The following is a 16,497-nucleotide window of genomic DNA, read 5'->3' as shown; positions in this document are numbered from 1 at the left end:
ATTGTATGGAAGTTCAGACTAGACAACATCCCAGTTCCCACCCACCTCAAAGATTCATTGGTTTGGTGAACCCATCTGCTCCATTTCTTTTGACGCAATGTCACGATTCATTCAGAATGCCTCACAAGTCAGTGGGCCTCCTGCTTTTGGAGTCCCAAGGAGAAAAGTTGAGCATTTTGGCCTAACAATTTTAAATCATATTTACTCCTGCTCTAAATTTCCGTTTCTTTGTTTTCTCTTCTACCCCCCTTTGCCCTAACTCTTCTTTCTACTTATTATAAGCAGATGAAACTATTTTTTAGTTCCCATTGGAAAGGCGGCTTGATTCGGACCATATCTCATGAAAACCTTTCGTGATCTACGGAACAAGGCCTTTCAAAGCCCATGTCACCCGTCTCTCTAGCCGTACATGGTTCTGCCTTTTTAGACTCTGATATTTCCTCCTGTTTTTCTAAGTAGCTCTTTCCACTTTTAACTTCCAGTACAGCTGGTTGACCTGCTCATCGCAGACTCAGATCACACAATTCTTGCCAGGGACAGAGGTTACGAATTTGCTCCACAGCTCTTTGTAGGCACAGGTGGTTGCACTATCGTCACGAATGTCACCTGAGGCGCATCATTATTCTCTGCCTGTCCTCGCGCCTTCAGAAGGGTCACACATGCTCCTGCCCACTTCACTGGGGCAGCATTTCACCACAGAACAACGGCACACCAGGGAACAGGAGGTCTGTGTCCTAGCGCTAAATCGATCTTTATGACTCTTGAACCTTAGTCTTCTCACTTCTGTGAGCTTTGGATTATGCCATCTTTAAGGTAAATTTCTACCTAATAATTACGTTATTAAGTGCTAATAAATAAGAGACGTTGCATATTGTGTTCACTTTTGTTTCTTGAGCACCTGGCATATTGCCTGATATCCAGTTGAAAACCAAATATCTGTTGAATAAATGGGTAAATAAATCAGTCATGTATGTAGTTGTATGGTAGCATGGCAAACATAGTCAAACACAAAGGGAACAGAGCAAGTTGCCAACAGCATGTCTATATAATCCCATCTAGGTAAAATGAACTAGCTAAGTATTAACGTATATATGGGAAAAAAATAAAGGAATATGTAATAAACTATTGATAAGACTGGCAGGTATTCTAACTTTCTGTGTTATGTGTTTATATAATAGTAAATGTTATGTAACATATTTATAAGATTAAGATATTAATATAAAGCTACATTATTATATTTTCTTTATATTTATGTTTTTATAGGTTTTTGCCAGTCTTTAAAAACCATCCTTACCAATCCCTTATACGTTTTATTTTTGTTTTTGACATTGATACAATCCAGTGCCTTTATTGGTATTATTACTTATGTCTTCAAATACATAGAACAGCAATATGGTCAGACAGCATCTGCGACGAACATTGTGCTAGGTAAGAAACACTGTTTCTGTTCGCTCATAGGCCGCATGCTACCAAGTGATTGAGTTCTCAGTGCCATTGTGTTGTGATGATGACTTCATATTTTAGTAAATATAGTTTCAATTTATTCTCTTGCAAGTCTTATCAAATATGTCCATTTCCTGATGTCATCCTTGTTCCGTATTTGAAGTGGCATCTCATATTATTTTTGAAGAGATCAATTCCTGAAGAAAAAAATTAAATTTATCAAGTAGCATGTGAGTAGGTCATAAATAAACAAGAAAATAATAATTATGTGTGATGCTCAAATTGAACTTAAAAGTTTGAGCTGTGATAGTTAAGTTAGGCTCCCAGTAATGTTCCCAGCCTGAATTTTTTTGTTACAGTGGTCTTCATATTTAATAACTCTTTCAGGACAACAAAATAGGAAAGTTATAAGAGAGATCAATTATTTTTAATATTATATATAGGCTTCTTTATGATCTCAGAGAATATGTGTTTAAATGAACAAAGAGAGATATTAATTCAAGAATTCAGTGCTAAAGTACTGAGCAAATTTGGAGTGAGTTTTTAAGAACTGCATGTCTTCATTTTGAGGAGATATAAAGGATTTTAGATGGTAGGATGAAAGGCTCATGGGCAGGAAGATAATGTTTTGTTGTTTTCCAGTGGGGGAAGCATCTCGTAGAAACCATCTGTTCAGACATACAAATATTCTCAGTCACTGACTTTTGCTATTGGGGAAACTAAGCCCTCAGCATTGGCAAGAAGAAATCATTTTTCTCTCTCCCATATGGTACACTGGTACCCTGCCTTCATCCAGGCCTGCCAGCCTTAAGAAATAATGAGATTATAATGAACTTGGTTGATATATAGTATGTTTCATATGTATAGATGTTCCAGAATACTGTATTATATAATTACTATTTTTCTTTTATCTCTAGGATTCATAACCATACCAACTATTGCAACTGGAATGTTTGTGGGAGGATATATCACTAAAAGATTCAAATTGTCCTTGCTTGGAATTGCCAAATATTTACTTTCTATTAATATAGTGACCTTCACCGTTTTCCTATTAAATTTTGCACTAATCTGTGAAAGCAAGTCGGTTGCCGGACTAACCTTGACCTATGATGGGTTTGTATATATCAATTTATCAGTTGCACAATGTATAAACTATCCAGTGTAAAAGACTTTGAAGAAACCAGGGTAGATGCCAATTTTAAGTAAACTTTCTTTTGAGAGAAATTTCAACTTACAAATTCCTAAAAAGGACATTTTTTAACATTTCAAAAAACTTATTTTATTCCTTCCTTTAAAAAGAGCTACATAGTTTGTCATAATAATCACTTATGGGGTGCTTACAGTGAATGACGGGTACTTTTGTCCCTGTTTTATTGATAGGGAAAACCAAGTTTAGAGGGACACACAGATTATATGGCCAGCAGTGTTAAGATTCTGACTCAAATTTAGGGTTTTCGACTCCAAAATTCTTAGTCTTAGCCACCTTAGCCATTATAATCTTGGATGGGCCATAAGATGAAGACAAATGACATTTTCTAAAAGTGACTGAACTATCTATATCTGCAGTTAATTTTGATGTTTAACAACTATCTTTATAGGAAAACATGTTCTTAGTTGGACTACTGAGTTCTCCTTTTCTGCGAACTAATACTGCTTCTTCTGGTATTGTCTTCATTGACAGAATTGATAAATATCCTATATGTAATTGCATATCACACACATGAAAAGCTTTCATTTTTATTATTATCAAATATTGTGAAGTATTCCTAGTACTACAGTCTCTACCCCCAAATCAAGGGCAAGATTCCCATGCAGATTTCTTATCATCTCCTTTGTACAGCCAACAATTTAGGCTTAGGAATGCTCACATTCAAGCTTAGGAAGGTTCACATTCAAGCTTAGGAAGGTTCACATTCAAGCAACAAGCAAAGATCCTTGACTCACAGTTCAGTAGCCACGCTCCTTAGTGCTATTTATTGTTGGCTCTCAGCTTTTACATTCTATGAAGCATCCATTTTGACCTGCCGAATATTCCATTTCCTTACCTAGGCATCATCCTGTCCTAGGAGGCTTGACAACCTAGCCTCGCGTTATTTCCCTGCTTCTTCCTAATCCTGATTATTTCTATACAGCATCACTCACTCTGGAAATCAAAATACAGGGTACCTAGAACATTGCACTTTAGAGGTAAAGGAATCTTAGAGGTCATGCAGCCCAACCCTTTTATAGTCTCTTTTTTTATTAGTTGAAGCTCAGTGACTTGTCTGCAGTCCTCCAATGCCTCCAGGTCAGCACCACATCACATCATTGGCTCAAGGGCTCCCTGGTTATCAGGGCAGGCTTTAAGCCTTTAGCTGGTTCCCTGAAATCAAGTGTGGTAACTGTGCCACCTATTCAAAAGAAGGCAGCTACAGTCTTCTGGGATTTTTTTCAATTGGTAAATTTTACTGAGTGCCTCCTTAAAGGTCAAGATGATTTATAGGATGCACCAACGACCTCATGGAATTCACAGTCTAATGATAGCAAATTGCAGAATCAATGTACTCAACATTTATAAAATGCTGGTCATTGGGGTAAGTTTTTAAAGTATGAATTAGTGCAGAGGTTCTCAGAATGTGGTCTGAGGGTCTACACGGGTCCCTGAGAGCTTATCAGACTGTCAACAAATTTTAAAGTACTGTTAAAATAATACTAAGACAGTATTTGCTTTTCTCATTCTCATTTTCTCATGAATGCATAGTGACATTTTCTAAGCCTACAAGACATGCAATGATAACACCATCTGATGGCTAATGATATGTGTGCTTATCTCATGTACTAAAGTTTTCTTAGCATTAATTTCTAATAGAGTATATATCAAAAGACACAACCCACTTGAACAAAAAAACTTTGAGGGCCCCAAAACTTTTGAGTATGAAGGGCTACTGAGAACAAAATATTTGAGAACTGCCAAATTAATTTTTTCCCCCAAAATTCCCATGAGTTAGATGCTATTGTATATGACTTACAAATGGCAAAACTGATTTTAGAAAGGGTAATCATATTGCTATGACATGGCAGAACCAATATGAACACAAAAGTTTCTGATAATAAAGTCCAGACTGAGTCATAAATCATTAAGCTTAACCACTCCCAGTTGTATGTCCCCAAGCAGAATTAGGTATTAGATACTTTTTTCTAAAATTATTGATAAAAGAATTTTGGAATTTCAGAATCCACTTTTTTCCTTTTTCATGTAAATTACTTTCTCATGCAAAGATAATTTATCAATCCTCAATTATTATCAGGAGTTTTACCCAAAACAAAATAATTTTAAAAATCTATAAGCAGAAAATTAATTATGCAAAGTTCTATTTTGTAATTTTAGTAATGTGTTTTAAGGTTATATTTTATAAATATAACCATGTTTTACAGTTAGTTATTATAAAGTATGTTGTAGTTTCATTTAAAAATTATATGGTGTTTTTCTAGTCTTTCTCAACTGACTGTATTTTTCTTGATTTTTAAAAAAATTGATCCTTAGGGATTCTGCTTTAACCATGTTACATTATTTTCCTATGTAGTGAAAATATAGATTTTAAAATTCAAATTAGTTAAGCAATATTCACAGATTTTTGAGGGCTTTACAGTGAGCTGGGAGGAACCTTAGCCTAATGCCATTACCTTGCTGAAGAGAAACTGAGAACAGAAAAGTGAAGCGACTTATTTAATGAGTGATTTCTTGATAGAGTCACAAACACCTCTTGCCTAAATCTTACCTATCTTCTTTGGTTTCTTTTTATTGTTTTACCTTAGCTAGATCATAAATCATGTCTGGGTAAAGATGGGGGGTGAAGAAGTTAATACGCCCTATAAAACTGCCATTTTGCCATCACCGCTCATCAGATTTCTCTCTGGAATTAAAGTGCAACCCTTTCCCTTGTTTCTCCTTTCTCGCCTCTCCTCTCTTCTCCCCGCCCCTCTCCTTCCCTCCCCTCTTTTTTTCTTCTTTTCACTTCTTTTCTCCCCCCCATTCCTCCTCCTCTCCTTTTCCATCTCTCTCTATTTGTGATATATGTCTATCATATCTTTCCAGAAATAATCCAGTGGCATCTCACATAAATGTACCACTTTCTTATTGCAACTCAGACTGCAATTGTGATGCAAGCCAGTGGGAACCAGTCTGTGGAGACAATGGAATAACTTACATATCACCTTGTCTAGCAGGATGTAAATCTTCAAGTGGCAGTAAAAGGTCTATAGTGAGTATTAATGAGAAAATTGCATACAGAGTTTCAGATATTAATTTCTTCTATTCTTTTCTAATTTTTAAATCAGGGATGAATTAAATGTTAATGGTGAACTACTTTTTTTTTTTTTTTAAAGAATCCAGGAAACTATTTTGCCTTTCCACCGTTAAGCAACTGTACTTTTAGAATATTTTATTTAAAACCTGTGAATATTTTAGCTTGAATGAATGAGACTTCCTTAACTATAATGGACTGTATTTATAGACCAGTCATATTGCACAAATATATTATATAACCTTTCAAAAACTGTTTTTTAGGTGTTTCATAACTGTAGTTGTGTGGAAGCAACTGGTTCCCAGAACAAAAGTAACTCAGTGAATTTGGGTGCCTGCCCAAGAGATGAGCAGTGTACAAAAAAATTTTATATTTATATAGCAGTGCAAATCATACATTCTTTTACCTCTTCATTGGGAACATCCTCAACTCTCATGCTGGTTTTTAAGTGAGTATGACTTTTTAAAAGCATTTTATGTATATTAGACTATAAACACACCTAATAATGTACCTATTTTTCCATAATATATCTGGAACCCATTCATATTTTATTAATTTTAATGTTCTAAGAATGCATTTTCTTAAGATTATTGTGATATTTCAATGGCATAATTAGTAATAATCTACCTTTGATTCTTATATTACAAAAATATAGATTCTATACTTGCTCCTCTTACTAAGAATATTAAGACACAGACTGACAATAGGCTCAATCCTTAAAAAATCCCTGTTGTGAGTCTAAACAAACTTTTAATTTTGAAATACCTTACATCCTGATGAGCCTGTCAGAATGAATTACCTATTGATTTTATTGAAATAAAACATCTGGGAATCAGACTGTATAATATAAGGTCTATAATATTCCAAAGCTTTTAATCCACCCTTAGAATGGCTTTTGACCTAGTCTCTCAAATACCTTCACAGACAAGAGAAAAATATATGAACAGAATTCATTCTTTTCTTCACTCATTAAGCAAATATTTAGACCATGCTGGGTGAAGAATATACCGTGGTGAATAAAACAGGTAGAGTCCCTATTCCCATACAGCTTAGAGCGTGACAAGGAAGACCTATGTAAGGCAAATGAGCTTAAAAGTAAATGTGTAATTAATACTTATGAAGAAGAAGAGCTCTATTCAAGAGAATGAAAAAAGGAACCTAATTCAGGATTGAGGGGAGGAGCTGTAAGGAAGACTCAAAGAATACTTCTCAAAAAAATGACCTTTAATCTAAAGGTCTATAGAAGTTCAAGGTAGCCAAATGAAGAGCTTTACAGGTCTAGGTGCCAAGGCCTCAAGACAGGAAAGAGCTGGTGTGTTTGAGGAATTAAAAGAAGCCTGTTGGTTGGAACATACTGAATGAGAGAGAAATGGCACAAGATAAAATTGGAGGGTTAAGAAGGTATCAGATAAGACAAAGCCTATCTGTGAAATTAACTATTCAGTCACCTAAAATTAAAAACATAAAGACTTGAATGTAGGTCTAAAAACATATATGTATAAATATGATGACCTGGGTAAAGATCTAATTAGACTTACAAGACCTAGGTAGCTGATCACAAATAACTGTCAGCCAACAGCCTGGCATGGAAGGGGGGGGAAAACAAATGTATTGACTTTTGTTAAAATCAATATAGACCTATAAACTGAGTCTACAGTTGTTTAAATTCTACTCTGACCCCAAATTTTGTCAAATTTTATATTAATTTATTTCACAGATACAGCTCCACCTTAATATAAAATCTTGTCTACTCAAAAGAAGTTTCCCATATTTGCCAAATTACAGATTTTAACTTACAGGAAATCATCTCAGAACTCTGTATTAGTTTTCATCTCAACAAATCTTAGCTTCTTAATTTAAAATCTTTCATGAAGAAAATGAGGGTTTGAGGGATCATTGTTCTATCATCGATGACATCTATATTTTATCTTATTGAGAAAGTGACTAAGGTTAACATCACTATTTGTCAAAAACAATTATTGATCTCTCACTAGCCTTTGATTTTATCAAAAGAAATCTTTGTGAGGCAGACTAAAATAAAAATATAAACTTCAGTCAATATTAACATTAATATCATAAATCTAGTTAAAATTAGAATAAACCATGGTGATGCTATTCATGCATTCAATACATATTTATTATGTGTTGAGCACATAATTTCTGGATAAAAATGTAAACAAAAGTGATGTAAGCCCTGCTTTTACCAGCCTCCGGGGGGGGGGTGAGAGGTAGGGTAATTGATGGGTATAGAAGAAAAAACAATAAATAAATAAGCAAGTAAATATGTAAAATAGGTGTCAAGGATTAGAAAGAAAAAATAAATCAGAGTAAGAATATAGACAGTGGGGTGGGGGCAGACAAGCAGCACTAATTCAAATATTGTACATTGGAAGTCATTTGATAAAATATCTGAATAAAGAATGAAAGTACAAGTCATGCTGAAATGGGGACAGGTGCAGAGCAATCCAGGCAAGATGGCAGCAGAGGTAAATGCCCTGGGGTGAAGCATCCTTGTCATGTACAAGATCAGGAGTGTGTAAGGAAGAGAGAGTTAAGACAGTGAATTTGAAAGTTAAGAGGTAGCTATGAAGAAGGGGATGCTCAAAACTGAGAATTAGGAATGTCTATACTAATTGACATGACCCTAGGATGGGGGAAGTAAAACCAGTGGTGTGAAAAGATTAAGAAATTCAGGAGCCAGATCATTGGGAAGATGGTCTAAATGGATATTGAAATAAATTGGAAAAGTGGCAAAAATATTTTGGAAAATAAATGGCAGAGAGCCAAGTACTAATCATCAAAGAATGATGGGGGTGGTGAGGCGACAACAAGGAGGTGAAGGAGTGATTTATTAGGACGGTTCACCTTGTGAGGGGAGTTAGAGGTCTTTCAGAGAAGGCACTCAAGTCTAGAAGTAGTAAAAAAAAAAAAAAAAAAAAAAAAAAAAGGCAAGAAGGACATTGTCCTACATTTCAGGCCCAAGGTAAGAAGGATGTTGGAGAAAGTTGAGAGAGTTTCACGGAAAGAGAGATATCAGGGAGCAGCCAGACTTTGTCTAGAACAGAAAAGTAAAGGGATTGCTAAAATTGTAGGATATAAGGATTTTGCTGGTAGCAGACTATGTTTCAGGGGATACGATGGAAGAGTTTGAGTGATGGAAAGGAGTAGGAGACTGGGTGTGATTAAAGGATATACTAAACTACATTGGGGTGAGAGTCCTGGGACCCAGAGGTAAAAAAACTAAGGCTAAGGGAGATTGAATGGCTTCTCTAAATTACTTAGTTCATATGAAGCACCATTTACCTCTTTATTCTCAAAAACAAGAACCAATGTGGAATCATCTAGGAGGCACTTAGCAAATATCTGATGAGTGACTAAATCTACTTAACTCCATGAACAAATACAGTCATCAAAACACTTCAAGACAGAAAGAAACCTTTGTATCAGTTAATTCAATATTTCAGTAAAAAGATTTTTGAGACTCAGTGAATCACCCTCTCCCCATTGCTGCTGGATAGTCCATGTACTAGGTTTCCATGGGGATGGTAGTTTCATCTGCTCATTGAACACAGACAAATGGAGTTATGGAAATAACTTTCTAAATTCAAGAGTGAGTTGATTTCTAAAAGGTTATACAAATGTGGTTGCTACATTTTCAATTACATTAAAATACATTAGACACTAAACTACAAATATTTTTGACCCCCATCCCCGAGGTTGTATTATGTAGTTCATGAATCATATTAGTCAACTTTTCTGTTAACCGCAATGACAGAAATAAGATGATAGAAAGAGCTCTGCTATGACTTAGACCTAAAGTATTTGCTCATGCCTGTGTTAACTAAATAGACCACAAAGAATCAATTTCTTCATAGGTATAATAAAGTCTGTCCCAATCACTATCATAGGATTTCATAAGGAGCCAATATAAAAATGTTTGTTAAATTGTCTGGAAATCATAACACATTAAGTAAATAAGAGAAAAATAATAATTATCATTCAGATGTTTTCCTTTTAAAACAACTGAAAATAAAATTTTAAATAAAGTCAGGTATTTACTTGAGAGTTTTCTTTCAACCATGAAGAACGATGACACAGAAATGTTTTAATATTGAACCCCGTTGGCATTTTAAAGATATTAATGATATTTTTGCCTTTATTTTATTTCAGAAATGTTCAACCTGAACTGAAATCACTTGCGGTGGGTTTCCATACATTCACTATACGAACACTAGGTATGATCATAAATTCAAGATATAAATTTTCATGTCAAAGCTCAAAGACCAAATGTAATTAATTTCAAATTTTAAAAAGGTAAAAAAAGTATGAGTAAAATTCATTTCTACTTTTGCGATGAATGACAATAAGAGACAGAGGGAAACTGTGTGAACTGAAGGATAATTTGATTAATTCTAGTTCAAGTCCATTTTTAAATAGAACAAGGAATCATATTTGTTTTACACTCTAACGCAAAAATAGTCTGCAAAGTTTTTGTTGTTGTTGTTGCTTTTGTCGGTTCTTTTTTACTTTCAGACTTAGGAATATTTTTTCCCGTAGGCAGAGTGGAGGGCCTTCCTTTTACATTGACGGGGGTAATCCCCCCAAAAGATGGGGGGGGGCTGGGACTCTGGTCTGGCTGAGACTGTGTGAAACAGCAGAAGTGGACTTTCACTGCCTTACTTCCCACTGCCTAGTTCTCTAAGGCTGGGACAGCTAACTTTTATCAGAAGTTAAAACTGCAAGAAAAAATGAAAACTAAAAGAACTGAGCAAGTTGGAATAAGGGAGTATTCTGAATGAAAGCTAAGGAAATTGTGGGTTTTGTTGTTAAAAGGTAGGGCTATAGATGCTGGAGGTTAAAGGCCTATTTCTAAATATTCCAATGACGTGATTATTATAAGGTTTAAGAAATCATCCTTTATCTTTTGTTCCCATTTACCATGTAGACCACACCGATTTCTGTTGTTAGCTTAACAACTTCTAGCCTAAGTCCTGTCCATGCCTAAGTCCTGTGTAAAACCAATTAACATTATATGCTAATTCCCGGGAAGTAGGAAGAGGGCATCGTTCTTCTAGGGATTGGGGTAGAAGACTGATCATGGCCTGGAGGCAACTGCTCATGGCAGGAGGAAAAGTACATGGGAGGGGTCAACCCCTGGGACCATAACTCTGTGGCCAAATGACAATGAACAAATTGTCCAAGAAGTTTACTTGAGGAGAAGGCCACAGATCCTCAAAGGTAAACGAGGAGATGGAACAGGCCTGGGAGAGGGGAAGGTAAAGGTGCTGCAGGGTCCCTTTACAGTTCTCCTCCCAGGTTCCTCGTCATTGCTTCTGTAATCTCATAGCCTCTGTCCACCCCAGCAGTTAGTTCCCTGTCTCCAGACCCCATGGAATTGCCTTACTCCTAGAATCGAGAGCACAGAAGCTAGCAGATGAACATAGAATTTGGGGAGCCAGTACTCCTCCTGATATGCTGGAATGAGGCTGAGAATAAGGGAAGTTCCTCTAGTGACATAAAATAGAGAAAGAAAAGGAATTTTGTCATCCTGGTTGTGAGCATCCTATTTTGATATGTCCAATATATGACACAGTGGAACCTACCTGCTTCTACAGGAAAAATACATACTAACGACCAAACTCCCAAATGAAAAACAATTGTCTTGAATACAACATGTCTGGAAATCTTGGAAGGTTTATAGAGTATATTAAACTGAAAATGGTATTTGGAAAACAGGTTATTTAAAATTTTTAAATTCCAGTGATGATTGAAGACCAGGTTTGTTACCTAAAATATTTAATTCATTAAGTTTGGTCCAAATGAGCATGTCCCTAAAATTCTGGTCAAATTACCAATGCTTAGAACCAGGAATCAGTCTCAACGTTTATTAAAATAGCAGTAAAAGGTGGGCACTTCTGCTATAAGACAACACACATGTTCCTGAAAAGCCTCACATGGCAAAATCATACACCACAAACAAAAATTAGGTTAGGCACAGACCACTGCAGACCTAGGTATCATTATGATCAGAACATTAATAGAAACAAAATTCAGCACCACAGGCTCTCACTTGGACAGCCCAGGCTACTTCAGGAGTTATTTAAAATACACATAATCAATAGAGAGAAAACACTTGGTTGTGGGCTCTAGTGACACCAGGAAAGTGGAAGTGGAGCTCTGAGCAAAGAGAGCCTTGCATTCTGTGAAGTTGGGCCTGTGCTTCTTTGGGGAGGAAATCCTAGTGTTGGCACTTACCTTTCAATTTTCTTAACAATAGAGCTGAAAAATCTCCTGCTTTGGCAGCATTTAAACTGAGAGCTTTTTCATTTCCCTGTGAAGCTATGTCTACTCCCACTCCTTCAGCTCTCTTTGCCCCCCTCCCCAAGTTGTATATAAACCAATATAACGTTCATGTTTTACAAACAACATTCTCTTTTTTACCAATCAGGCTTAAGTTAACTGGCATTATAAGAACAGAGTATGCAGGCATATTATGTTCCTATGTGTGGTGGCAGGGTGAGGGTTGATTAAAGGTATTTGTGACATTTTAAATGGTTTCGGCTTCTGAGATTCCTGTTTTTAAATTTTATTTTTATTAAATTTGTTGTGGTGACATTGGTTAATAAGATTATAAAGGTTTCAAGTGTACATTTTTATGACATATGATCTCTATGTTGCACTGTGTGCCCACCACCTGAAGTTAAAGCATCTTTTGTCACCATGCATTTGACCCCCTTTACTCTTTGAGATTCCCAACCATCTTGATTCTTGAGGAGAGTTAGGCCAAAACAATGGAAGAGTCCTCCAAAGTTTTTAACTTTTACTTAATCCAAAATACATCAATGTGGACTATCACCCCATTACATTTGAAAGGTTTGGATTGACATTCCATCTCATGTTGCAGGAGGAATTCTGGCTCCTATATATTTTGGGGCTCTGATTGATAGATCATGTATGAAGTGGTCCATCAGCAGCTCTGGGAAGCAAGGTTCTTGTAGGATATATAATTCCACATTTTATGGGTAAGTTATCACTAATGCATTTCATTAATTTACATTTTGCTTTGATTATATTAATCATTAAAGGTTGAGAGAGCACTGTCAGTATAATAATAATATTGATAATTATAATACAGGCAATCTGATATCTCATTTTAATACTCATAGGAACTGTAGATGGTTATTTTTCTCCTTTCCTTTAAATATGAAGAAACTAAAATTTAAAGAGAATGAGTAACGGTCAAAAATCACACAGCTAATGACAAAAAGATCTGGGATTTCTAGTTAAATCTCTTTGTTTCCCAAAATTCTCCTAATAATAAACAACAACAGCTATATTCAATGGCCTCTGACTTCCCTTGGAAGATACAAAATGCTCAGCTGGGGCTCTAGTCAGAGGTCAGTGGGGAACCAAAAGGAAAGAATTATTTCTATACTATTCTATTCATACAGAAGCAGCTGGGTAGCCCTCTAGAAAAAAATAGTGGCAATAATACCTTAACTGTAAATAAAAATTGCAGATTAATCAAACATATAAATTTAAAATTTAAAAATACAAGTATTAGAAGAAATTGTGATAGAAATTCTTTTAACTATCTAGGAAGCAGGAATGTGTTTCTAAGTGTGACCCATACCTTCAAAACCATAGTAGAAAAAAAATGATACAATATTTTTAAAACTCTGTATCATGAAACTTATCTTAAGCAAAGTTCAAAGACAAAAGATAAACTGGAAAAAGACTTTGTAACTCACAACAGACACAAGGCAAATGTCTTTTATTTTCAGTTTTTAAGAATTCTTAAAAACTGAAAATAAACAACAGCAACTGCTGGCAATGATGTGGAGCAACAGGAACTCTAGTTCATTGCTGGTGGGAAGGCAAAATGGTACAGCCAGTTTAGAAAACAGCCTGACAGTTTCTTACAAAGCTAAACATAGGTTTATTGTGTAATCAAGTAATTATGCTCCTAATTACTTACCCAAGTAAGCTGGAAATTTATGTCCACGTGAAAACCTGCACTTACATATTTATAGCAGCTTTATTCATAATTGCCAAAATATGGAAGCAGCCAACATGTCCCTCAGTAGGTAAATAAACAAACTGTGGTACATTTATACAACAAATATTATTCAATAATAAAAAGAAATGAGCTATCAAGCTTTAAAAAAAGACAGAGCAGTAACCTAAATGCACATTGCTAAGTGAAAGAAGGCAGTCTGAAAAAGCTAAGTCCTTTCCCAGTCCTTTCTGAGTATAGGATTTTTGCTAAAGTTTGCACTATTCCAGCAGCTGGAACTATCCCTCTTTATAATTCTATGTACTTTGGAGCTCACTCACAGCACAGCCCTTATCACTTTCCCTTTGATCAGTTGTGTTCACTGCCTAAAGTACTGCTTTGCAAAGTAATTGCATAAAGATGGCTTAACGTGAACTTTTTTAAAAGAGCAGTGTGTTCACCAATGCATACACAACAAAAAGTTAAATTGTAACCTCATGATTTTTTGGATTTATTATTTTGAGGTAACCCAGATAATTGTTCACTGATTTTATCTAGCATAGACAAATAATATCAACAATTCCTAATCCAAGGAATAGAAATCTATATTGATATCAATCCTAAATTTAAACACAACTTATTCAAATTTTCTCAGTAACAGTCACATTCAATTTGATTATCTCACAGTCAACTCATTTCCTTTATGATCTGTTACATTCCACGTAAATGAATTTGCCTTTGGGAAAGTTAAAGCATTCCAAATATACTTTACTTTACAGAAAGCACTTGGGTAGATCATTAAGCACCCTTAGTTTTTGTGGCTTAATATTCCTTTTAAAATAATTAAAAATTCCCTGTGCTTCAATAAAAAGAATCACTAGAATTGCTGCCTTAATATTTTCTTGTATAATTTCAAACATCGTTTGCTTGTTTTCTTCCTTTAAGGTCCTCTGCATACTGGAGAGAAGCACTGTAAATCGTTTTACACAGTTTAGAATAAAAATTGACTTTCTTTCTCTTTTCACAGAAAGACCTTCTTGGGCATGATTGAGAGCTTTAAATTTACAACAATTATTTTGTATATTGTATTTATTTATGCTATGAAAAAAGTATATCAAGGAAAAGATACCAAGGCATCAGAAAATAGAAGAAAATCTGTGAATGAAGCCAACTTAGAATTCTTAAATAATGATGGTCGTTTTGTACCTTCTGCCAGAGCAGACGGTGAAACATATACTTAAGGGGAGAAAATAAAGTCTTTTGTTGCTGGGTTTCCAACCAACATTGTATTAATTCAATAGGATGTTATTTTTGTGTATTTTCTGGTCCTTTTACCCACTATTCCCACACTCTTTACATAGGATGGGACAGTGAGTTACCTATGAATTTACAGTAATGAAACAAACTATAAGTGAAAATGAATGTGAGTATTCATTGTTATGTGACTATGCACTGGGGTTAAGATTAGGATATATGATCCACACAAATTTAAAAGTGAGAGTAGTAGGTAACAGAAGAAAAAGTGTTTGCTCGGGTAATGGAACTCAGTAAAACAAGTGACTAGAAAATAGGTGGAGGTGAAAAAAAATGAGGCGAGAAATTCACAGCCTAAATAAGGAGAAAAGCCTAATACCTTTTTAAAAACTAAAAACATAAACAAAAATAGAACAGTTTGGATCATATTACTCAAGCCTGAAGTCTAATAGACTGAAGGATTTATGCTATCGTGACATCTGTCGTTCATGTGACATGAAGTGGTATCTTTCACAGGCCTCATTCATTTATAATTCAAAGTTGAATTTGTCTAGCAACCTCTGATGCATCTTCTTCCAACCTCTCATTAAAATACTGCTGAAGAAATAAGCAAAAATTTGCATGCTATGGTTGTCAGACAACATATTACAGAATGTGTTGCTTCTTTGGGACTCATGGAAATGAATAAGAAAAACTGATGTTGAAAAAGCGAAGCCCACTTAACAGATGTGTCTTCATTTTGTCTGTCTGCTCTCTGGAAGGAGTGGAGTCTGCACCAGAGAATTTATGAACTGTCTCTCAATTGCATAGTTTTGCGTGAGTGTGTGTGTGTGTGTGTGTGTGTGTGTGTGGTGCACAAAGAGACGTCTTTCACATCCTCACAAGTAGGACAAGTAGTAGAGTGAAAAAGAACAAATATTTAAATATTGCATTTAAATAATGCTAGTGACATCAGCATTATCACAGTGAATGCTAGAAATTATAGTGTTTATTCCAACAGGTTAAAAAATATATATTTTTGGCACCAGAATCACCTGTGGAACTTTTTTAAAAAATGAACCCAACCTTACACACACCCTAGAGATTCTGATTCAAAGCATTTGTGATACAGCCTGGACTTCTTTAAAAAAGAAAATAAATAAATAAAAATAAAATAAAAACTCCATATAGAGTTCTTGATAACTGACAACCAAACTCCAGGACAGGAGGAGATGCTCCTGAGTATAGCAAAGTCACACAACTTGCTAGAATCTGGGAATTGGCTTGGAAGTTATAGATATCAACCTCTTTTCAGGCTGTAGACCTGAGAAAAGGTTCCTTAATCACACAGGCAGCAATTTCAAAAAGCACCCCGTTGCTAGATTACTGAGCAACAAGTCTGATGGGACCTTGTCCCTGTAAAAGTAAAGAGAGAAATTATGGAGCAGTTCTTTAAAACCTGCAAAGAAAATAAAAGCAACATCTCAAATATTTATTTGTTCAACAATTACTGAGTGTCAAACACCTATCGGGAAAAATAAA

General features: G+C 35.3%; 1 protein-coding gene across 1 annotated transcript in view; it reads left to right on the top strand.

Moving 5' to 3' along the window:
* Positions 1-15,039, top strand: part of LOC107525346 (solute carrier organic anion transporter family member 1B3-like) — a 38,124-nt gene extending 23,085 nt beyond the window's left edge. Inside the window, exons 8-14 of the mRNA XM_016197489.2 lie at positions 1,264-1,428; positions 2,361-2,556; positions 5,519-5,684; positions 5,990-6,174; positions 9,897-9,961; positions 12,631-12,748; positions 14,750-15,039. Of these exons, the coding sequence (XP_016052975.2) occupies positions 1,264-1,428; positions 2,361-2,556; positions 5,519-5,684; positions 5,990-6,174; positions 9,897-9,961; positions 12,631-12,748; positions 14,750-14,963 (1,109 nt within the window). The 3' untranslated portion in view covers positions 14,964-15,039. The remainder of the gene's footprint in view (positions 1-1,263; positions 1,429-2,360; positions 2,557-5,518; positions 5,685-5,989; positions 6,175-9,896; positions 9,962-12,630; positions 12,749-14,749) is intronic.
* The last annotated feature ends 1,458 nt before the right edge of the window (positions 15,040-16,497 follow it).

The sequence above is a fragment of the Miniopterus natalensis genome, chromosome 2 (genome assembly GCF_054644295.1).
Source record: "Miniopterus natalensis isolate mMinNat1 chromosome 2, mMinNat1.hap1, whole genome shotgun sequence".
Taxonomy (NCBI): domain Eukaryota; kingdom Metazoa; phylum Chordata; class Mammalia; order Chiroptera; family Miniopteridae; genus Miniopterus; species Miniopterus natalensis.
This window is presented reverse-complemented; position numbering and strand designations above follow the sequence as displayed.